This window comes from Indicator indicator, chromosome 26 (assembly GCF_027791375.1).
Source record: "Indicator indicator isolate 239-I01 chromosome 26, UM_Iind_1.1, whole genome shotgun sequence".
Classification (NCBI taxonomy): Eukaryota; Metazoa; Chordata; class Aves; order Piciformes; family Indicatoridae; genus Indicator; species Indicator indicator.
Window position 1 is genome coordinate 3,651,155 of NC_072035.1, and position 25,098 is coordinate 3,676,252.

At 45.8% G+C, this 25,098-nt stretch overlaps 1 protein-coding gene across 1 annotated transcript in view; it reads right to left on the reverse strand.

The window, feature by feature from the left end:
• The window catches only part of FBRSL1 (fibrosin like 1), a 546,528-nt gene that overhangs the window by 43,618 nt on the left and 477,812 nt on the right, over window positions 1–25,098 (reverse strand). The window contains exon 7 of the mRNA XM_054392510.1: window positions 13,853–13,898. Coding sequence (XP_054248485.1) covers window positions 13,853–13,898 — 46 coding nt within the window. The remainder of the gene's footprint in view (window positions 1–13,852; window positions 13,899–25,098) is intronic.

Genomic DNA, 25,098 nt, shown 5'->3' on the forward strand with positions numbered 1-25,098 from the left:
TGATGACAATACTGTCACTGAAGTTTTCCAGCAGCCAGTCTCACAGCTCTGCCAGAAAGTCTGTTAGTTTCTAAGTCCACAAAACCTGGCACATGCCTTTGCAGTCTGAAACACCACTGCAGTATCAACATTGCTTCCAGAGAGCCACAGAAACATTTACCACTATATGGTCAAGTTCTGCCAGTCACATACCAGCACTGGCATCCTGCATCACAAACATACACCCACCTCAAGTACTTTTGGGGTATTTGGAATGTTGTGGCTTCACTGAATTAGTTTCTGACCAGAAAAGAGAACATTTTCTTCATTCATGCTGCAGAAATGTTTTCCTCATGGTCAAACTTCAGAAATATTCACCACCTGATCATGGGGTTGGTTTTTCTGAGGGCTAAGGATCATAAAATGTTTAAACAAGAGGTCATTATCCACCAGCTCCAGAGTTCAGTGCAAGCTTCTAAGCAAAGAGCAATTTGAAAATAGAGCTGTTAAAGAACTAACAGTAATTTGGAGCAGTTTAAGTTTCTGTTTTACTGATTTTTCTGGCTAAGATTCGTAGGGCTATCAAATTAGCATCTGGATATCTTGTTGAGGGGAGTAAAGTCAATACTGTAACAAGCCCATCTTGTTGCTTTTTACTGTGTAATCCTCAATACTCAAACCTAAGGGTGAAGTACACGAGGACAATGCTCTACAGCAGATGCCAACCTCCTGTGTTTTGTGTGTCATACAGTACTGTTCAACAGATGAGATTGGAGAAACAGCAGTCAGAAGTTTCTACTCAAGACACCATAACATCAAAGGTTTGATATTAACTTACTGGTTCCCAACACAATTACATGTGGGGAGGTTTGTCAAAGGTGCAAAGTCAGCAAGAGATTAAGTGAGGGTTTGACCCAGACCTTTAAAAGCCTTTTAACTACACAGCTCACCTGCACCAGAACCTGGAAGCTTTTCAGGACCAACAACAGTAGCAAACAACATTTGTTATCTAAAGAAACCTGCTCTATTAACTCTTTGCAGAGAAATCTGCTCTACTCAGTCCTAATCTCCTCAGTCTCTCTGGCTTCATCTACCCAACACAGTAAGAAGAGAAGCTCCTCCATACCCTTCCCTCCTCTCCCTCTCCTTCACCTCAGGACAGTACATTATTTTCAGCACCGGTTTCTGCTGTACTCAGCGCTCCACATTGCCAGACTGGTCAAACCCACAGATGGAAGGAAAGACACTTTTCCATCCCCAGCTCTGGAAAGCTGCAGATGTGGTAGGAAAAGCCCCGCAAACTCCCCTCGTTCCCTTTGAAACCCGAGGAGAACAGATGAGCAGCACATTTGAAACTAATTACAGCCAAACCTACTGCATTGTTCTCTCCTCCCCTTCCTTTTTTTTCCCCCGACCCCCTCATCACGGAGCTTTCACTGGAACCTCTGTGGCGTGTATATTTTCCTAAAGTTGCTGAGGCCAAAACGGTACAGCTGAGACATTCACAGAAGTCAAAGAAAGTGCAGAGCCAGGTTAGTGCACAGCGGTACAATAGTTCCTTAAGAGCGAGCGGCTCCCCCGCCGCCACCTCCCTCCTCCCAAACCTTCCGTCTCTAATGAACCTTTGGTGTCTGTCCACAAAAAACAAACATCAATCAGGCAACAGGCTGTTCCTTTTCCCCTGTTGCTAGTCTGAAATAACAGTCATCCCCCGCTGGGCTGGGAACGCCACTTCCCTCTCCAGCACACATACGGGATAATAAGGGGGAGGTGAAAGAGGGAGGAAAACCCGCTCCAAGGTGCCAGAATACACAGCAAGCCGTGCCTTTTGGAGCCAGAGAAAACTTGGGAACACAACAGCTTTTGATTCCTCCTGCCCCACTGGGCACGTTAATTATTTAATAGTTGGCTTGTGAATTTGGCGCTGGCGGTAGGAACAGGGTGGAAGGGAAATCAGGCTTTTCCCTGCTGCCCCCAGTCCCCTCCTTGCGCTGGTGGAATGAGGCTGGGGGTGTGTGCCAGGCATCAGGCACGCCTGGGAGCCTGCTCCGGGCTGCGTCCATCCTCCACCACTCTCACAAGACCCTCCTTGTTGGCTTGTGACCACAGTGGCTATGGACAGCACAGGACAGCATCTGGATCAAATGAGTTATGGGGCAGAGAAATGCAGCCTGTCTGCTCTTCGTTTGGAGGCCAATACTTTTCACGTACTATGGTTGGGGGAAGGGCACTTGGAGTTTATATTGGATTTCGCCAGAGTTGGAAATGGAGCTGCAAATCAGAGAGCAGCTCATGATTTGCAACCAGGGCTTTCTAGGTGTCTGAAGCAACACTTTGGAAAGAGTGTGGGGAAAAGGAGAATGTAACTACATCTCATTTGGATGGAGAGGACTCACAGATGTTAGGAATATTTTTGATCAACAGCTTTCCTGGCACTGCTTGTGGTGGAATCCACAACCTTGACGGCTAGCTGAGTAAGAAAGTGCTGGCAAGCTCCTGTCTGCATGCAGGCAATTTGCAATGCTGCCAGTCAATATTTCAGTGAAAACAAAATCGCAGGGATCATATTAAAAGAGGGGGAAAAGGGAAAATAAAACCAAACAAAAAGCAGCCTTCTCTTCTAAGAGAAACTCTGAGGTGACCTGATGGGCAAGACCCTCCCCAAATGGGAAGGCACTGGTTGGTTGTTTCAAATGAACACCCTGTGATGGGAGTCCTGCTGTGAACACACGATAGCAAGCCCGCCAGCAGTGACAGAAACAGGCTCAGCAAGAAGTGGCTTTACCCAGGGACACCTGGGTGGCATGTTTAGTACAGGCCTGCAGGCAATGATGCAGGAAGAGGTTCATAGTTGTGTCCATTTGGTGTAGGCAACGTATGCAGCAGGAACACATCTGAGCCAAAACCCTGGAGGACCCAGTCCTCTTCGGCTGTCAGGAGAGGGGAATGGATGGGAGGAAAGCAAAGCCTCTGCAGCAATATTTTCAGATTTGTGCTGGGATGTAGCCATGCTGGGCCTACTTGTACATTAAAGCAATGGTATGGTTGAGGGAGACAGCAAACATTGTAGCTCAGGCAGCATTTCTCACTGGACCAATCTTGAGATGACTGGCATAGGCTTCCTAGTACAGCTCACACCACCATTTAGAATATCTTTAGAGAATTACTCCCACCTGCATGGCTTGCAAAAGGGTGCCCTGCTGCTCACAAACCACTGCAGCTGGGCTCTTTTCTGCCCTGACCATAGTACCAAGCTTGGTTGACTATGCTGCCAGTGTCAGTGAGGAGTCCTGATGTCTTCTTAAGGCTGTTTTACAACACATACTACTGGAATAACATAAAGGGTCCAGAGACTGGCCTGTAACGCAAAAATATGACAGGCCAAAAGGTACATTATGCTCACAGAATTTGTTTGATGATCCAGAGAGAGGTGTAAAATAATCTGCTCTACTTTAGTTATTAAACTAATCAGTACAGATGCTAATGGACATATTCTAGTTGTTGGTTTCAGGTTTCCAGCTCAGTTTTAAAGACCCTTCAATAATAATTACAAAAAAGACGATGCACATTAAACATGAACATCCAATGCTCATGCAGTACATTTCTTCCTCCAGCCACTAAGCCCGTATTAAATCAGGCTGTCTCTGCAGAGCTTGCACTGTGATTGCCTCTCACTGTGCCCAGAGAAGGCCAGCCACGTAGCAAAGCAACTGGCTGGGGACAGCTTAGCTGTTTTGAAGCCAAATCACACAGCACTGAGAAAATTAAAATGTTAGCTCTTCATTCAACAAGGCTGGTCCTTTTCTGCCACCCTGCTTTGTGGATAGCTTCCCAGGGAGCAGGCTCTGGCTTTGCTTTTGTAGTTTAACAGTCATGAGTCAATGCAGTTTGAGGTGGGTTTGCAAACTCTGATGTGATCTTTGGTGATGCTGTCTGGTCCTACACTTCCCAAGAACTCACAAGGACAAAGGACTCATGGACCATGGGTTTCACACCATGAGACAGGGAATGTTCAGGAGACAGATCTCTCTCAAAATTGGATCATCAATAAATACGGAAATACAGAACAAACGAAGCAGACAGCAGCAGACGCAGGTTCATAGACGTCTGCTTATTACCAAACCTCACTCCAGCTGAGATTTAAATAGCCTCCTTTATGCAAAACGGGAGAGGGAGCGGAATTGAAGGAAACTGGCAATTACACAATTTTATTTCCCTTCTAGCCCATTCACTTTCCATCAGGTGGCTCTGTGCTTGCATACGGAAGGTGCTTGTGAGTGCTACATAAGCACAAAGCCAGCTTGATCCTTTCCTTTCACTAGGAGGAAGTCTCTGTGTGTTTTTCTGGATGCAGTGGAAAAGCACAGTGAACACATTATTTTATAGCAGTCTGAGAGCACGAAGAGTGCCTTAGAAACAGGGCCTTCCAGGCTGCATCGTCCCTCTTTCCCAAGGTTGCAATCCCTTCTGAACACCATGGTGCTCAGAAACAGATGCTGGGATCTAAATTTAACCTGACATCAGGACTTGACTGTACAGATCCATCTGCAATCTTCTTCCTCATCTTTTAAACCAAACCAACTCCTCCTTTCTAAAGTCTCCATCCCAACTCTAGTGGGCTGACTGGTGAAGAACATACCACCTCACAGTGCTAGATGAGGTACTTGGGTGCAGCCAGGTTTTCCCAGCTTTGCCACTCCCCTTGCTGATACCTTTTAAGAATATATCTCCAAAAGGGCAAAAAGTTAATGCCCATTTCATTGCAGAGAGATCTGGAAGTCTGACTATTCCCTTATGGATAAGCCTTAAAGAATTTATTAGTGATGAAACCAATATGTTTCTACAGAAACTTAATAGGGTTTCATAAGAATTACTTCAATAACTTTTAAAATTTAATGGCGAAGGAGAACCTTTCCACAGGCTTTTTGAAGTGTCTGACAGAATCCCAGAGCATGGATATAATTCTGCAATAAATTTTGCAGGATGGTTGGAAAAAAAAAAAAAAGAAGAAAAAAAAAAAAGCTTTTAATTTCCTATTACCCCTGTAAGACTTTGCCATCAATTTAAAGTAAATAAATGAACTAAAAGCAGCGCAGTCACTTTTCTGTACCAGTGATTTACAAGAAAATATTTACTGTTTGGAAAAAAAACCCCAAACAACAAACTAGAACAAGTATCCTTTTCAGAAAGACAGACACACAAACACAAACACTATGCCGAGTCCTGCTCTCTTACACATTGGTGTAAACCCAAAGAAATCCAGTGAAGTCAATGGAGTCAGTATGGCTTTACCTGGCTGAACCGAGCCCGGGAGCCGGGGCCGAGCGCACAGAGCAGCAGAGATGGAAGGAAAGCCTCACGCTGCGAGTCCCCAGGCAGCTCGGCAGCAACATTAACAGGCTCCACGGGGAACTGTGTTCAGCCCTTGTTAGCAGGAAGGATGGTCAGCGAAGCAAGGAGGTGAGAGAAGTGGCGAGCACATGCGTGCGCGGCTCGCGCCGTTATTAAGGGAGATCACGGCAGGAGCTCTGTGGGCTGAAAGCAAGCCCCCAGCCTGGCCTCCTTCCTCCCCTCCCACGGAACCAGACCGGAGAGCTACAGCACTTACAGTGCTGATTTCAAATGAGGCTAATAAAACAATAGTAATAAAAAAATACAGAAATGTAGTGTGAACCTTTCCTGCTTGCCACGCAGGCTGGCTGGGGCAGCAGGGCCCTGCTCATCAGCCATGTCTCTGTCTGCATGGGGGGAGAGCTTTGCTCTCTGGAATGGTGGTGAGAGGAGAAGGAGATGAGTGAGATGCTGGCAGCATTCCTCTTTTCCTGAAGTCTCTGCTGCTGGATGTGGGGCCCTCACTGGAACGTACAGACCCTGCCATCCTCACCAACAAAAGAGTAACCAGACCCATTTGCAATTAAACAGCACACTCTGGTCTCATTGATCCCTCCCATTGATTGCCCAGAAGGAAACGCGAGCCGATCTGGGGTCAGATCCAGCCACCCCCTGCACCAGCCTTCTTACCTCCCACTGCCTTGTCAAATTACTTGTCAATCCTCAGGCTGCCCTGGTTTATGCTGGTGACCTGCACTGAGAGCAGGGTTACCAGGTCTGCAGGAGCCCCTAATGGGCTGTTACACAGCACAGGATAGCTGCCCATCGATAACCTGTCAAACAGCTTCTCTGAAACAGAAACAGTGCAAGGTGGAGAGCGGCATGGAAAAGAGCATTGGAGAGCTTAAAAAACTATCAAATGCCTAGGCACAGACCTGCAGCATGGGTCAAGAGGGCTGCAGAGGAGGAGAGCTCTCATCCGTGAGAAGCAAGCCTGACTTAAATGGGGACGTGACGGCCAAGGCGTGCTTAGACCTGTACTAGAGGCCCAGACACCTTCCCTCGCCTCGCACTCTAATGCTCGTCCTTATGGGGAGGGAATCAACTTCACACCCAGCATTTAATTTTCTAAGAAACTGAAGCTTTACAAAATCTGACATGAATAAAACATGTCTCTAAGGTATTTTAAAAGCAGAATCAAGAAGACCTGATAGCTTTGTGGGGGTTGCAACTGCTGCTCTTAACATCACCACCCTTCAGCATCCTTCTAATGCTGAGACAAAATCTGCACCGGCATCCTGCAATCAGGGAGAGCAGCTGGAAGCAGCACCAAGCTTTAGCAGCCCGGCTTGAGTAGCTTTTGCTACTCAGGAAAACAGATAAGCAAACTATAAACAAGGAGTAAAAAGATGGTATCTTTCAAACATCCTTTAAAAGTCTAGGCAATGTAAACTACTACATGCATTGGGAAGGAATTTCTTTTTCCCCCCTTTCTTTCTTTTTTTTTGATTTACAGTTTGATGGTCCTTTATCTACTTTCACATGAAGTGAGAAAAGCTAGGATGTGCCTTACTCAATCAGTATGAGCATGTGCTGGCCCATTCAGGATATAGATGGTTTTGTTTTTATAGTTTATTTTAAATAAAAACTATAATTAAAGAAAATAAACCACCCACTTCATAACATTTGTACAACGAAGACTTTATTTATTTTATTTACATTTTGGTGGGCAAAGGCACAGCATGCAGTTAGCTTTCCCTGATACTTAACAAAGCCGCATTTGAAATTTCAAATCTTTAAGGAAATGAACAAATTCTGTGGAGGAAGGGCGGTTGAGCAAAGAGACTTCTTACATTACCCTAGGTAATTCTGCATATATATGTTTCTGCGTGCCTCTCTCTGCTCCAAAAACATATCCATGACTTGGATGTCTTAAATCAAAAAGCAATTTCAGTCTGTAATTCTCAAATAAATAATTAAACACATTTTATCTCCTACAGTATTGCTTCTATTCATTCTAATCCCACTGACAGGAATGCACCAACATACCCCACATCCTTAAAATAACAACACAAAACACAAGATACCAACCAGAAGGCCTGGAAATGTTTATAATTCAACTTTTCAACTCTCTTGGCTGCAGCCTGAAGCTACAAAGAAAGCTCTATGCTGGCTCACTTGAAGGAGACAAATCCAGAGATAGCTGTGCAAACCGCCTGGCAAACGGTGCAAGCAAAGCCTGCTGCTTGCAGGAGGCAGCTCTCACTTTGGGAGACATACACACAACGCTCAGTTTGTGTTGAAGTTAGTAGATTATCCTGTTTTGCAGCCCTGGGTTTTATGAAGTTAGCTGGATGGTGTGGTGAGGGGGAACAATGTCTCCTGGTTGTTCATCATATTGTCAGAGAGGGTTGCTACAGATAGGGATGGCTGTGCTCTGATCTGCTAATAAATACATGTAACAGCTAACAGGGGAGACAGAGGGTACAAGCCCATTCCCAAAGAGAAGCCTAGGAACTTTCCAGAGCCTGTGAGATCAGAAAACTGCAAGAAGGCTGAAAGACTGCACTTACTGCACCATTTTCTGTGCGTGGCTTTCTTCTGAAATGTGGCTAACTGGCTGTGACTTGGGTGATTATCTCGAATACCCACACAGTCTGAAAAATCAAAGTCCTCCTCCTTCCCAGGCCACTGTACAATTATACATATGCATATGCAGGGAAGCTAATGTACTCACCCATACAGTGACAAAATAAGATAGAACTTTTCAAAAAGAGGATGCTGGGATGGGCTTAGATGCTAGGCTTAGCACTAGTTCAGAGTATCCAGTACTGTCAGCCCTCCAAGCATTTACAAATCACAAACCATCATTAAAATGAGGTTAAAACCGAGTATTTTGGCTTCTTTGTGACTGCCTGATAGCTTTGAAGCACAGAAGAATCAGAGTTCTGGGCTCTTCTCTGTAGCCAAGAAGCCTAAAGTCTTGCTTAAAAAATTAAATTAGATCTTAGATTTTTGTACAGTCCTCTGGGGGCCTGGGCTTCATGAAAAACATAGAGTATTGGAAGGCAGTGATAAAATCATGGGGAGTAGAGCAGCTGCAGAGCATCCTGAGCACTGCATAAATCACAGCAATGTGGTTGCTATTTGAATCAATGCATTACTTATTTCATTTATTATTACAGATGCTGCTGTGGAAGTTTTTGAAACCCTGTAATTATGGTGGACTCTTGTCCAAAGATTCAGCTGTAAATTATCATCCCCCTCAAGTTCACTGACACTGCAGGTAATCACACACAAGATGGTGACCTCATCAAAATACAACCAGAACCTGGAGATAAAGCTGAGATCAAGAGGCAGGATGCATCTCTGCTTTTCCTGCATCTCAGAGCCTGCTGTGGACCCCACGCAAGAAATCTGGAAAAAATGATGACGTCTCTCCTGACCTCCTTCATGGAAAACAGCTAATTGCCTGACCTGGTGCTGTGAGCCCGGTTTGCTCTGTGTCTATGCAGACCTTCTTGTGATGGAAAGCTCCACATCCTGCCACAAAAAGGTAGAGGCTCTGAAGGAGAGGTGGACTTAATTACAGGAGATGCTGTCCCAGCCCAGACAGGGAGTCTCTGACCCTGACAGCTGAATGGAGAGGGTCAGGGGGCCAGGTCCAGTGGCAGAGCAAAGCAGGCAGGCAGCACAGAGAGCACAGGAGACACTGGGCTCTTGATTCCCCTGTCAGCATTGGGCAACCATTAAGCTGTGCTGCTGTAAACCTGCACCAAGCATGTTAGTTTGAGCTCAGCTGCGTTCAGGTTGTTTTCTGCTTCACTGGGCACTCACAGGTTCCTCCTGGAGAGCTGACTTGCTGCCTTCCTATCTTACCCCTGCCCCGCTGCCCCTCCTTTCCCCTCTCACCCCATCTCACAGTAATAACCATCAGTTTTTACAGCATGTCCTATACTGGAGGTTTTGTAGTTCCAGTTTTTAAAATGATTTAGTGTGACAGTTTAGTGCTGAATTAAAGGGGAAAAAAAAAAGGAAAAACAAAAAAAGAAAAGAAGAAGCAGAGAGAAAAAGGAGAGACAGTCCCCTTAAGGCAACAACATTATGGAGCAGTGATCTCAGAGGAACAAGGGTTCTTCTCTGGTTCAGATGTGCTTGTCAGAGCTCAGTGTCGTCTCTGAACAAGAAATCTCTCTCGCTGGCCCACGGCACAGTTTTGTGGTCAAGAGGACAGAAAATAAAGGGAGGGAACTTCAAAGAACCATAAGCTGCATTAGCCCGCTGGGGCGGGTGGCTGTGGCACATCCCATGGCTGACAATTACAACCTGCATGCCGAGAAAGCTTTGCCTCCCTCTTGTCAGAGGGATAAGACACAGGCTGTGAGCTGCAGAGCTTTGAGGATGTGTACAGTTCATGATGAAAGATAGCACTTCAAAGCCCTCTGCCTAGAAACCCAGGGAGAAGTGAGCGCGGAGGGTAAGCAAGCTTTTTTCCTGGGGGGTGCGTATGTGGGGGAAGGATAAGACTTATTTTCACTGTCATTTATTATTGCCATGAAAATGAAGTCTTGCACTGTTTATGGAATCTCTCATTAAAAGGATCTCTTGATAAATTGCTTGATAAACATTCATTAATTAAGTCTCTCAGCGCACTTGGCTGACAAGCATTAGTCTTCATTCTTCAGGAGGGGGAAATTGAGGCATGGAGCTCAGTGAGCCCCAAACCAGCCCGGGGCAGGGCTGGGTCCTGGCCATTTGTTCTGTGCCACCAGACAGATGGGTTAAACTGCTACCTCCATGTTCAGATTGATTTTGATCCAAAGATATGAGCAACATACTCAGGTTCAACAAACTTCAAAGCCCTTGTCCCCCTGCCGCTACCCAGTGTCCCCTGGGGCTCCAGGGCAGATGTGGCTGTGCAGGTCTGGCTTCTCCATGGACATCTGGGCTGGTGTCCCGGGGGCTCGTGGATCTCACAGGCAGCATCTCTGCCACCACAGCCTGCCTGGGGTTATGAACGGAGACACCTGAGCAGCTACCTTCCTCTGCAGTGGAGTTTTTCCTTGTCAAGGTCTTTGACCAACGCTAAAACCATTTGAGAAACATCTAATTTAAGGCGCCCCACTTCACCCTAACTCCACTAGTGGCCCGCAGTTCAAATGCTGGGGTCTCATCAGGTCTCCTGGGCTACAGCTGCAAAGTTACTGTGGCACAAAAGGCATCAATTGTCTCACTTTTCCTGGCATACAGCAGGTCTGGAGCAAGGAGAAGTGGGAGAAAGTGCAACTGCCTCCAGCCACACCCATCAGGGAAGCCCACTGCAGGAGGGAACCAGCAGCAAAAATGCAACACTCAAGTCCTTAAAATACAAGCTATCATACCATACACACCCTTAATAGCACCACAGCAGTCAGGCAGAGGTCTTTCCAGTGACTCTGGGGTGAAAGACCCTCTCACTTCCTCAAACCCACCACACATCTGCCCTCCTATCAATCACCATCCCTCCCTCTGCCTCATTCACCCGCTTTGAGACAGAAGGCTTTTGCCTATGCCTCCCCTGCCATGCATAGCACTTGGCCTTCAGAAAAAAGCAAAGGACTGGCTGGAAGATCCCTGTGAGAAGGAGCTGCATGAGAGACCAAACAGCCCTTTATTATTTGGTTATTGATTTATTCACCAGGAGGATGTAACTCCTGGCCTCCAGCAGCAAATGCCCTTGTAACTCTGTGCTGTGCTGACAAGTTGGCTAAACAAATGCTTTTCTGCGTCAGAAAACAAAGACCTGTCAAGAAAGCAGACCAGGGATTCTCTGCTTTTCCTTTTAATTATTATTGCCTTACACAGAGGATTTAATCTCCTCTTCTTCTGGAAGCTCAAAGTGCCCCATTCAGCCTATTTCACAGCTGTGATTCCCGAGGTCACCCCAGGTCAGGACACCTCTCTCCGTCGCATAATAGCGACTGGTCCCTGAAGTGGACATCTACGCCGTGCATCTGTTGTTGCAGATGAACTGGTGTCAAAAGCAGGAGCACCACCACCGCCCTGGCCCCAGCGGGGAGGGGGCAAAGACAAACGTTACCCAGAGAGCCCCAGACAAAAGAAGCTGCTCCTCAGGCCTTTTGTGGAGCTGAGAAATATGGTCAAAGGTTACGTTTTACAGCTGTTCCAGCCTCAAATAAGCGAAACCCGTCGATCTTAATACTTAATTGCATTGCTAAGCTGCTGATAAACTAGGACAGCGTAAGACAAATACGCAGGGCTAAACACGTCCCCAGGGAAAGCTTGTGGGAACAGGGGGGAGCCGCACCAGACAATGAATCCACTTTATTGTGTTTTAAAAGCCTGGTTACCTTCAATAAAAGCTGCAGCACGGATGCTGCAGATTTGCTAGCTAGTATCTCTCCACGAAGGCCACCAGTACAACAGAAGGGCAGGGTGCAAATGCCCATGGGAGAGGCCAAACACGTGCCACGCCACGCGTGTGCCCATCAGGAAACCCTGTTGAGCTAATCCCCTCTTGCACGGCCGCCGCGGCCCCAGCCCTGGAGAACAGGGGCCTTAAATCAACGCTCTTATCTCACAAAAGGAATTTAAGCAGGAGGCTTTGAAAGTCACTTTCTCCTGGCCATATGGCATCACCAAGCCTGGTCGTGAGTGGTGTTCATTTGCATGTGTGAGAGACAAATCTGGCTCTTGCCTTGTGGGAGCGATAACAGGGCGAGGGGAGAATTTAACACTGTTTGGGTTTCTGCACAAAATCTCGCCCAGCCAAACTTCTCTCACCTCTCAACACAAGTGCCAAGTGATGAGGCAGCCCCCAGCAGGGCTTGCCCGTGATCACGACGTGTGCCAATCAGCAAGACTCCACTGGTATGGGGCAAGGGTAAAGGAGAAGTCTTGAGACAAAAATCATTGTGCAAACCCAAAGCTTCCCAAAACTGGCAACATCTACACCCACAGTAAACCAAACAGGAACGGAGGTACAAACAGCAGTGAACACAACCTTTAAGACAGCAGATTCACAGCCTTCCACACATTTATCTTCCTGATAGGGAGGTATTTTGAAAACTCATTTTGCTGAGCTGCTCAATGATATGAAGGAGGGGGGATCTCAGGCTTCAGCATGAGGAGGAGCCAATAAAGCTGCTAATGCTTCAACACAAGCCTCTCCAGCAGATCTCTGTGCCATAGATTCATGCTGGATGGCAAGATTTTTGTTTTGCTGAGGCAGTGCCGTTTGAGCAATCTGCTTTGCCTTATCAGCGAGCCAAGGCTGAAGAGAAGAGAAATGCTCTTCCCCACCACTTGTTTAAACTTCCCTCCTTCCCCTAGATAAAGCTGCATACTTTTGTAAAAATATCTGCAAATGTAATAACACAGTGGGCTTGTCATCGGTTTCCACACTTGGCAATGAAAATTTGCAAAGCTTGGAAAGAAAGAGAATTCCTGACACTTACTGTGGCTACAGAGCCCAGCTCTAAACTGGGCCTGCATCCAGGTGATGGAGCACACAACCACCAAAATGCCTTTCCATGGCCAGCACCTACTCCTACACAACTGCAAACTGCTCCTTTCTTGGCCCTTTTGAAATAATGCTGGAAGGTTATTTCATCACTTCTTATTAATGGGCCTCATCTCCCCTCTTTGAGCTGTCTACATGTCATCATTGTTCTGAACTGATTTTGTTCTGCAGCTCAGTGCTGGGAAAGCTGCAGAGCAGCCACAGACCTGACAATTCTTTCAGAGCTGCGCCACCGACCTCCTTGCATGATAAAGTGGAAGCATTCCCAGCACGATGCTTTTCCCAGCACCACACTTTGCCCTCTCCAAGGCTAAACAGCCATCACTTCAGTATTTTTGCCCAGTATCCATCTCAGTGAAATTATCCCTGGGCAGACAAGGAAGTAGAGCAGCCCTGTTTTACGGCTGTTCTGAGCCCTCAAAGGAGGGTTTGGGTATTTAGAGATGTGTCGCTGCACCTCCCAAGGGGGCTGTGGAGCTGCACAGTCTCTTAGCAACACTCACTGTGTACCACAGGTAACTCTCAATAACAGTGACAGTGGGGAGCTGTGAGCCAAAACCCTGCACCGTGCTCAGCACCTTCCACCTCGTTCTGGAGAGCCACGAGGAACAGACACAAACGTTCTCTGTGCACTGCCAGGGAAGGGATGTGCAAGCCCTGCTGAGGCTTATAGAGATAACACTGAAATATTGATCTGTTAAAAAAGAAATGAGGCTTTGATTGTATTAGAGGAAAAAGCGTATCTTCTACGGTAAAGGATGACTTCTCCTTTGTCAGTAATTCCTCTCCCTAAGACATTTGTTACAAATCTGACTGGTAGGGAAGAAGTCCCACCCCACAGAGAGACAATGCAGCTCTAAATCTTAACTTAGTCATCACAAGCCTGCCAAGCTGGTCTTTATGACGATGTGTGTGGCAAAATTAAAGGCACTGGCAGAATTGATGCTATCCACACAGTAAGGATTCACAACTTGAACCTCGTGCTCTAAGATGAGGAGAACGTTTCTCCAGATCGCTTACCTTTATTTGCTGCAGGGGAGAACAGCTTCTCAGAGCTTACAGAAGCCTGAAAAAGAAAGAGAAAAAGGGGATGAGTAATACTAAAAGAGAATTTAGGAAGGCTGGCTGACAAAAACACAGCTCATAAACCAAGTGGGGTATCTGTAGACCTGCAGTTACACATTGCACCTGGAGGGTGCAATGTTGTGCCATTAAAGAACGAGCATGCATCCTAAGGAGATGAAAGCAAAGCGTATACATAAGTACTGTCCTGATCTCACCCAGCTACATCCTCCTGTCTCCTTTATTTAGGCAGCCATGCAATGCACAGCTATTTTATCCATGATTCCTCATATAAAAACAAAACCAGTGAAACTGCTATCAAGCTGAAGGAAAAAAAAAACAAACCCAAACAATCAACCAAACATAAAACCCCCAAACCAAACACAAAACATTTCAAAGCCTCTCTCATTGATAGTAAGCTCATTTCTTGCTGGACATGCAAAATGTAATTTGTGTATTGGAAACACAAGTTGCAACTGAACACGTCTGTATGAAGGGTGTTATTTAATATTATGCCAAATGATAGGTACATGCTGCTATGCACTTAGTTGAGCACATGAAATAAAATGACTTCCTCTTGGAAGAAGTCTGTCTCCTTGCAGACTGGCTTGCACTATGCTGTTTGAACTCCACGGCAATGTACTTGTGCTCCTCACAGCTCTGGGAAATAGTTAAAGAAATCCAATTAACCTAAACCTTGTAAACAGCTTCATGATAATCAGGGTCACTGGGTTACAGACAAGATGATAATGACAGACAGGGAAAAAAAAAGTCCATTCATTGTAAATAAAGCTTTTACGAGTTAATTGGATGGCTTCCTTCCCTCCCCCCACTGATATCAAACAATCAACCTATTTCAGCAATAAGCTTTTCCTCCTTGCTATCTGATAAAATAGCAAGTAGCCTCTACAGAATCAAAGCTGGTCTGGGAGCAAGGAGCACCATCAACGTTCCTACAATCTACAAGACAGCTGAAACTATCATCAACGTCTTGGCACTGACTGCTGCATGAATAAAATGGAGTGAAGTACAAAGCTGAAGAGCAAAAGATATTGAAAGTGAAAAAAGCCTTTCTCCCCTGGCTCTGCTTTAAAAACAATGAATTAATTCAACACATGGCTGAACTAAGTTGACTTTCTTTTTGATTTTATTGATTTTATTCTAAGGTGTCTTGGGAGATTTGCATGATAAAGAGCACTATGAATTGTTTTACACTGTTCTATATTCTTAAATGACGACTCAGAAGGAAAAAAAAGCAAATAGTAAAATGCACGAAGATCTGCATGAGATATAGTAAGAAGCAAGAAAGTGATCCATTAATGTTATTTCTAAGGAAAGTGGCACTGCAAGCACTGAATGTCTTACTTAATGCAAATGTATAAAAAAGAGAGGGAAAACAACATGAAAAATAGGTTGAGGCTGAGACACATAAGAAAGAAATTCTGAATCATGTCCACGACAAAGCTGCACGTGTAGCTGTGGCATGTATGATCATTACACAGCTCAGCAAAAAGACCCTCAAATCTTAGGGAAAATCAGTTACCTGCACGATCCCTTCACTGCATGGATTAAAGAGAGGAAGAACCAAGATTAAACAAGGTTTTGCCTAGGCTGGTTTGCAAAGAAAGTGTAACAGCGTCACACAGCAGCAACAACAGTGGTGCATAAAACGTTTGACAGCCAACTCTGAATTTATAACCCATTGTTCGGAGATTTTTCACTTACAGTCAACACAAAGTCACCATGGATGCAGAACACATCTGCAGGCTCTGGGAACTCACCCACACTAACAGCTTACACAAAGCCCAGACCTAGCCTCAAAGCACTCCACAAGCACCAGGACACGTGGCAAGTGGATAAATAAGATTCCCCTGTTTTACAGGCAATGAGACTTGGTCATGGCTTGCACTAAAGCACAAAGAGTAAATGGCAGCCGAGCCACAAATCCTAAGTGCTGGTTTCTGATGCCAGGGTGAAGGGTGTACAGCCCACAAGAGGAACCTGTCAGCTGGCAGCCTGCTCAGGAGAGCTGTCCTTTCCCAGGATGCTGTCTGGAGTGAGCCACCACCCACAGGACCCACTCTGGCAGCCCAAGCCACCCCAGCTGGGAGAAGCTTTATGCTTCACCTTGTCTGGAAAGTTGGGTTTTGCTGCCACGGCTTACAGCAGCCATCAGCTCACTCCCTTCTGCATAATTCAGTACCAAGGATTTAATATAGACCGGCACTGTTTAATCATCAGCTAAAGATCTCAGTGCTACAGGTCCAGACTATATAAAAACAATGTTTAAGGAAGTCATGCAAGAAAATTCATTTTAAGAGAAAGTAAAACACATGGATTATTGCTTAGTCTTCTGGTATCAGTATGTGGCACCACCTTCAACAACCAGAGTCAACATTTACAAAGCAGTGTTTTCAACATCACAGCCACAGTTTACAGACACAAACCTTCACACCTAGAGTTTACAGTAACTTTTGCTCTCACTTCTGGTGATTTCTAGCTCCAGATCTGAGCAGGTTTTGGCATGAGCACCATTCTGAAACAGTGAATGTCTGTGCTATAAGATATTCTGTGAACTGCTGCAAAGGCAGGAGGGAAGCTGGGGGAGGAAGAGCCTGAATACATCTTTCAATTCCATCAGTCACCCTTTAAAGGAAGCATACAATAAAACCTATGTGTCTGAGGGAGCCCACTAACGAGTGAAAAAACCCCAGCAGACCAAGGCATCTGCTAAAACAAGTCCCCTCCCAATTTTTCTGCTGTTTCAGGCAAGTCATTTGCATATGTTTAAGAAGGGATTACAAAAAAAGAAAGAAAAAAAAGTGGAATTCTTCCCTTGTGAGCAAACCCAGGTGTGTGGAGTCCTTTATGTGGAAGGGTTCATTGCCTTCTGCCTGTCTCCATCTGAAGGACCACCTTGGGCACGAGGGCAACTGGAGCAGTTCAGTGCACCCCTCAGGTCTTTTGCTGCCCCGCAAATTCTTTTTTGTTGCTGAATAAGGCAGAGAGACATCCACAGCCCAAAGCTCACAGACAAAAGACACCTTGAGCCTTCCTTGTACTTTTGCTGCTCATCTCCCTCCCCCATGGAGCACCAGATCAGAGCCCACGACAAGCATGCCTTGATAAAAGCTGCTGCTTGCAAATCCCCACTCTCACCCCCAAAACCAGCCCTTGTATCTTAAGCACATCCAATGCCCGACCCCAAAGCGAAACACGCACAAATGATTTCAGGGAGCAGCAGGGTTTCTGAGGTCACCTCACATTAACACACCTTTAAAGACCCAGCTTCCACTCAATGACCTGCCAAGATCTGCCCCAAGCCTTGCAGGTTCCCCCTTTGCAGTTTACTCAGCAGCAAAGTTAGCAATTCTCTGTCCCATTTTAATTTTCTTTCTTTTTCTACATCAGCTCTAAAGGAGAAAATGTCTGCACCCCGTTCTGTGACAGTTGGAAACTGGGCTGAATACACTGCAGAGAAAGCCAGCATTTCTACCCTCTTCTGCTTTGTGAAGAGCAAGCAGAGGAGTGGTGCTCCAGTTCCTTATCCTTCCTCCTCTTGAACTCAGCACAAGTAACACTGATTCAATTTTCAGCACTAAAACCATAGCAAAGGCAGCTTTTTTCCTCAAAACGTCAGGTGGTAACCACAAAGGATGCAGCACACACCCTCCTCTGAAGGTGAACAGTGAGGTGTAATGAAATCCCTGCCTCATTCAGCCTGGTTCTTGCTAAGTCAAGGCAGCTGAAAGGTATAAGAGCTCTTACAGATTAGTAATTTAATGATTCTATGTAACAGAACACATCATCTGACAGAGACAGCACGATAAACTATGTCAGGCCTCACAGTAATTAGCATTTTTTTTTCTTTCTCTGTAGCCTATAAAATGGCTAACAGGGAATAAACCGTTCCTTATCACCAACAACAGAGGCTCTGCTGATCTTCACGCAGTCTCGTGGAGCACCAAACTCAGATCCAAGCCTGATACTTCAGGCACCAAATCACAGTATGCTGGGAAATTGTAGCTCTGATTCACAAGTAGCAAGAGCACATGGGGTTAGGGACCTGGTCTGTATGCTTTGTGCAAGGCAAAGGCCAAGCATTGCCTTCAAACTGGAGTCTAGTATAGTAGGCAGATGGAAAAGTAGGCAGTAAAATACAGTTTCAAGTTGGATAGCTGCCTATCTTCTAGACAGCCAAGAGCCAGACTCAAGAGAGACTGTTTTCACACTATGAACTTAGCAGGCACTAAAAAGCTCTCAAGAAAAGCCTTCTCCAGGAGATTTTCAAACTGAAGTGCTGGATACGCTTAGAGAAGCTCAGCATAAAGCACGGACACTGCCTGAAAATTCTGGATCATTTTTCACTCTTGCCTTTGATCTGCTTCCCTTGCTTTTACCCACCCCTTCAGTGCCACTCGATCGCTTCTCTAGCAGGGAATTTCAGCACGTCAGTTCCAGTTGATTGTGTAAGTCATTCACACCAGACCCTTTCATTCAGTAATATGAGAACAATAACTAAACCAGGAAGGAATAATTTGGGTTGTGATTCTTCTACAGAAAATGGAACTTGATACACAAGGGAAAGGTGCAAGAGGAGCCTAGGAATCATACACACACACACTAAACAAACTAAACTTCCCCCTTAAGACCAAGAAAGTATTTAACACATTCCAGGACTTAGAAGCAACCCAGGGGTAACACTGCCTGCATTGTGAGGGGATGTTTCAAGACAACCTATGGTCTTTTCATAACCAGGATTATTTTTGGAGATAAATCACAGCTCAGTTGAGATAACCAAAGAAAAGTTTGACCTGCAAGTCAGTCATTTCATGCACCATCACAGGAAAAAAAAAATGTTTTAGGAAAATCCAGCATTGTGGTACACAGCTGTGTAAAGGATTAAGCAGGAAGGAACAGGATACACACGGGACTTCTACAAACCTATAGTGATTACCTCCAGACAGCAAAGACATTCACCTGTCCCCTTCCCTTCTGTTGTTTGCACACACAATTTATAGACTGGGCTTTTAAGAGGGCTCAGCACTCAGCAGCTGTCCTTGGACACCGACCTGACCTGAGCTACCAGGTATGGAAGATTCCCAAAGATCCACTGGGATGTTTGAATGGTGACCACGTTGTTCTGAAAAATCTGGTTCCAGCTGATGGTGAGGGATCACTTAGGAAATTCTGGCTGTTGATGTCCAGTGCAAATAAGGACTACTAATAAACAATATTCCCTAAAGAAGAATGAATGTCAGACAGATCCCCAGCTTTCAAGCAACAACCCTAAAATTTCAGTTGTGCCTTTAGCTACATGGTAACATGTCACAGCAAAACACCCTGAACAGGCAACTACTTATTAAAACAGCAACTCCTTCAATGCCCCAGATACCTCAAGGCCATCCTGGGAGGTACTGATGGGTCTTACGTATCTCGTATGAAAGTTCACTCTACAGAAGGTCCACTAGAAAGAAAAAGCTTCTTGGACTGTATTGTCATACAGCCACACACTTGTTTAGGTTCCCACCTTGCATTCATGTAGCACACACATGCTCAGGACTGCTATAGTCCTGGAAAGTGCCTTTCACAATGCACTCCTCTCTCCATCACATTTTCTTCCCAGAACACTTATTTCTCTCAGCAGTTCACACAACCAGGATGATTTTTTTTTTCCAACAGGCCCTTTGAGAAGGCAGCTCAAGTCTGGGAACAGAGAATTAAATTAGGCCGTAGAGAGCCAAGAAGCAGAGATCACTGGTCCCAACTCACCACTGAATTACACTGAATTTAGATGATAGCAAAGGAAAAGCAAGGCAGAGTGAACGATGACTGGAAGGCACTGAAGGAGATACCACATTGACAGTCCCAGTCAGCGCAGGGCAGCGAGGAGCCAAGCCCATTGCTTCTCTGCAAGTTCGACGTTGCAGTTTTGGTTTGGACCTTCTCTTTTGGCAACACAGTGATCAGCTTAAAATAACACCACTTGGAATCCAGAGTACATTTTATAACCATTTTGGTTCAGATTACAGTAGTTTAGATTAAGCAGCAATTGTAATTCTTCAGCATATGCTGCTGCGGTCTGTTGGCTTCTTGCACAGATGCGGCTCTTAGCGTGAGGAAGGGTGACCTAATGCTCCCGGAGCAGCGGGACGTCTGACCTATGGCATGTCTGCTATCAGAGCCTCGGGGCACAGGCTTGCTAACTCCTCTTCCCTCTCTTCTCAAACCATCCCTCCAGCCCCTGGAGAATGGCTATGGCCCAGAGTTTTCCCCTTCCTATCCCCTCCATTAGCCATGCTTTATGATTCATCTTCCTCTGAGCAGTTGCTGTCTCCCAAAGGAAAAGATCAAACTCCCTCTCAGCTCCAATAAATAAATAAATAGATGCACTGAAAAACAATCATAAAGGAGGAGAAGGGAGGAAGCTGGGAAGTTCTTGGGCCTCACCAAGGTAGGTCATACAGCTGCAAGAGGTCCCTCAGCTGTTTGCAGAAACACTGACCAGAGAAGAAAACATCCAGCTGTCCTCAGTAAAACCAGCCAAACCCCTTGCTTAATGTTACTGTGCCTGGTGTCCTCATTTAAATTAAGGTGCACTTGGTCCTTACCTCAATAGTCTCCTTTCTGAAACATCAGTTCCCAAACTGCTAGCAAAAACCTACCTGGTTATTTTCTGTTTTAACCAGCACCAATTTCTCCTCTACTACGTATTTGTATGCTCCATGTCCTGGCTTGCTCCCAACAAACAACTACCAGTTACATTTCGCAGGAAAAAATGAAAAAGAAGAATATGAAGTAGATGTTGCTGTTCTATCTCATACTTCTCTATTCCTGGACACCACCATTGGCATAGCTTCTGGGTAGTCTGGTCTATGAGTGGCATCCAGAGGACAGTCCTCTCCCTGTGTCACCGGATCAGGCTGCACATCTCACCACAGGTCCATGTTAAGGACAACTGATACATGTCCCAGTCAGTGAACAACAATTCTCCATGACACATGGACAGAAGGGTTCTGTGTGATCTGGTTTTTAACATTTCAAACATCATCGACCTCAGGCCTCCTCCCAATGGCTAGTGCCCTCCTGAAAAGGCAGGCTCTTCAGCCTGCACTTCCACATGGAATGTTAGTGCATTACCTGGACATCAACTTCAGCAACCACAGCCCCCATTACAGATTTAACTTTTGCTACAAACCTAGGGGGAAAACCTGCCCAGGAGTAGGAAAGGTTGGGAATGCTGTGTAACATACTACGTATAGTACCTTGCATTCTTGTTGTCAGAGCTTCAAACTATCTAGCCAGACTATCTATTTGGCTGGGGTATGGGTTTTCATTTGCACTAAATCAAAGGGAATGGTGAGTGCTCTTTGCAGAACTACCTAAAACTTCTTATAATTCAAAGGCTGCACTGTAGGAAGAGCGATGGGGGAGAGCAGGGACTGCACTGCAAATGACAGGTGGCAGACTGTTGTTTGGTACCGACCAAATTACTCTGCTGCTCCCAGGGCTGCCTTGGCATTTCATTATCCCAACTCTCTCCTGGAAGGATGCGGACATAAATTCACACCTCATGTCCTGGTTTCCGTCAAGCTGAGTGAGAGTGCAAATGCTGGCACCAACTGGGAATGCCAAGCAGGGCTTGGCACGCTAGAACAAACTCTCAGCTGTGGTCTTTGCCAGCTACCTGCATTTATCATTGTAATGGCCTGCCAGACAGGGCTTGGCAACCATCAGAGGAGGGCGGGAGGAGGAGGGCCAGGCTCTGCACTGCCAAGCAATTCATTCCTGTAGCTCCTGCCATCACTGCACCAGCAGGGCAACCTTCATTTTATTTTATCTTTTAACCAATTATGTGTCACCCAAATCCCACCTGCAGCCTTCTCCAACACAAATGGCTATAAATCACAGTTCAGAGACCGAGAGGGTTTTGCAAGACAGTTGATTTCATAAAAAGGTCACTGTCTGAATATTGCTGCAGTTCAAAAATGTACTGGATAACAACCTGCATTGGCAAGAGAGGGAAGGAACTGCTTCCATGGTTTGTTGTGTGTTGTCAGATACTATCAGAACAATTAGGGAGGCCAACAATGGCAGAATCATTAGGATTCAGCCGAACCAGATTGCTGATAGAAATACAGAGAAATATCTCCTTTCATTTTTTGAAAAAAACATAGCAGATTCAATATAAAGGGAAAACTGCATGAGCACACTAGAAACATTCAACATAACTACCCTGAACAGGTAAGCAGAGTACATGCCTGTTGTCACTGCTGCCTGCTCCAACCTCTCCAGCTGTTTCAGAGCTTAACAGCACACTCTGCTGCTTCTCAGACCACTGCAGCTTCGTGGTCTCAGACCACTCTTCAGGGGAAATGCTATTTTCCCAGTTCTATTCCATTTGCTGGAGATGTAGTGGACACTGTACAGCACTTTCTGTGAAACATGTCTCACACTAAGCATTTAGGATGCTCAAAAATCATTTGACACTGATGCTGTTTTGGATGCCCTTTGTCGTCCATCACTTTTTTGGCAGGTGACACGTCCTGCTCTGTCAAACCCAATGTCAAATTCTCCAGAAAGGATCAGGCTAACTGCAATAAAGACACGAGATACAGAGAAGACCACATAGTTCTCCTAGCCCTGGCCATGACATATGACACATGACACAGCATCACAGGATGTTAGGGGTTGGAAGGGACCTCCAGAGATCATTGAGTCCAAGATGCCTGCCGGAGCAGGACCATAGAATCTAGCACAGGTCACATAGGAATGCATCCAGATGGGTCTTGAAAGTCTCCAGACACCACCATCTCTCTGGGGAGCCTGTTCCAGTGCTCTGTGACCCTCACAGTGAAGAAGTTCCTCCTCATGTTGAGGTGGAACCTCCTGTGCTGTAGTTCATATGCATCACCCCTTGTCCTATCACAGGGTGCAACAGAGAAGAGCCTGTCCCATCCCTCTTGACACCCAGCCCTCAGATATTTATAAACCTTTATTAAATCCCCTCTCAGTCTTCTCCAGACTAAAAAGCCCCAGGGCTCACAGCCTCTCCTCATAAGGCAGTGCTCCAGTCCCTTAATCATCCTCTTAGCCCTCCGTTGGACTCTCTTGAGTAGATCCCTGTCCCTCTTGAACTGGGGAGCCCAAAACTGGATGCAATATTCCAGGTGAGATCTCACCAGGGCAGTGTAGATGGCAGGAGAACCTCCCTCGATCTGATGGACACACTCCTCTTAATGCACATCCTCCCTCCAAAGAGAAGTTCCCAGTAACGGATGCAATCCTGACGTGGCCTTTTCCTGGACTGTGGGGTCAGGAAGCTTTATCAGGAAGGGGACTCTTGTCTGCTGCTATTGAAACTTGCTGTATTACCCACAGCAACCTCAAAGGAGTGCCTCTCCAGAAGGCTCTTTTGTTGTTGTTGTTTCTAATTCACTGCTCCAAAATATTTCTTGGCTGCATCCCAGGGCTGGAGCCTTATCTGCCCATCCCCCCGGCAGACACAGAGCAGCTGCAGAGGCTTATCACGGCTGCCTGTCCACTGAGTTTACAAATTAACACCCTATCGAGGCTGCACCAGGGCTGATTAATCAGCGAGAGGCAGGCTGAGGGCCTTTATCACCCTAAGCGGCTGCTGGGAGAGAAGTCACAAATCTCTCAGGAGGCTGGAGCTGCCTTACAAATGAAAGAGCAGGAGGGCACAGTGGTAGGGGAAGCAGATATTTTAGAGATAGCGGTGGTGGAGGTAATGGAGCAGTGGGAGGGGGAGAGCTGCAGGCAAACGCCAGTACATTATGACAGCTCAAAAAAAAGATAATTAACAGCCTGTACCTCATGATTCTAGCTTTCCCTCCCCGGGCTATAATTTAGCCTATTGCTCCTTTGCTCCAGAGGACAATAAACATTTATTATGTTAAACACATAACTGTGCTGCACAAAAGCGCCGTTCTTTCCCAGGTCCACTCCTTTCACAGCTGCGCAGCCCAGCAGGAGGATGGGGCTGCTGAAGTGGGCTCCCCTTTCATGCAGAAAACCACTGTTTGGATGCAAAATGCATCCCTTGGCTTCACCCAAAGTTGCAGCGTGCTGGGTGCATTCATACCGAACGTGAAGGCAAATCCCGAGACTCAGAGGTCTCAGACAGGTCTGCTGGCCTGCCAGCATCTGACACACAAAGCAAGGATGCTCCCAAGAGCAGAGATGTTGGCAGGCTGGAGCAGCTCCTGCTGCAACTGCAGAGATTGTGTGGTTCAGGCAGCCTTCATCACCTTAGAAGGATCTCCTCTTTTGAATTCATCAGTCTCACTAAGAGCTTTACTGGGAAATGTTCAATCCCACCAGAATTACATGTAGGAGAGATTCTTATTACTAGATGAATATTACAGTCGTGTGAATCATACTGGAGCAGCACTGGCCCTGCCCTCTCCAAGCACTTCATCCACTCTAAGCGACTTAGATTTGCTTGTTCTAGCAGACTATGGTTCAGGCACTGCTCTTCCTTTACTTCAGTGCTAGTACCTGCTCCAGCCCTCCAGCTTCATGAATTTGCATTGTCCTGGCACAAGAATTATGAAGACCAAAGGGACTCACACTAAAGAGATTTAGAAACTAATACGTCTCTAAAGGAAACCAATTTGGGCATCTGTCTACACTTGTCAACATTCAACTGCATTTCTAAGTTTCCAGATTTAATCCTTGCAATCAAGACACAGCTGGATTTTTCCTTTAAAGTATAATATTTATGTAAGCTGAGATTCTCCTGCAGAAGGTTAAACTTTCAGAATAATGTTACCAGCATGAAGACATTCATAAGGAAACACTGCAACCACCTCCTGCCCAATCCTTTCTATTAGCACACCAGTAAACAATTCAACAAATAACCTCTGAACAAAAATGTCATTCACTGAAGCTTTACCACCAACAGTGCTAGGCTTGTGTGTGATCTTGCAGGACATCCATCCTGCTTTGCCCACAGAAACTGCAGAAATACAGAAGAGGACTGCCACATCCTGACTTGAGTATCTCCAAGCTAGCTCTCTTCAGACAGCACTGGAAGGCAACATCAAACAGAAATGAATGATCATCTGCCTCTTCCTCCTCTCCTGATCCAATAAGAAAACTATTTCCTGAACCATTTGGATTATGTGTCTACGAACCCTTGCAGATGCCCAAGTTTTCACAATGTCCATTAGGTTAATTAG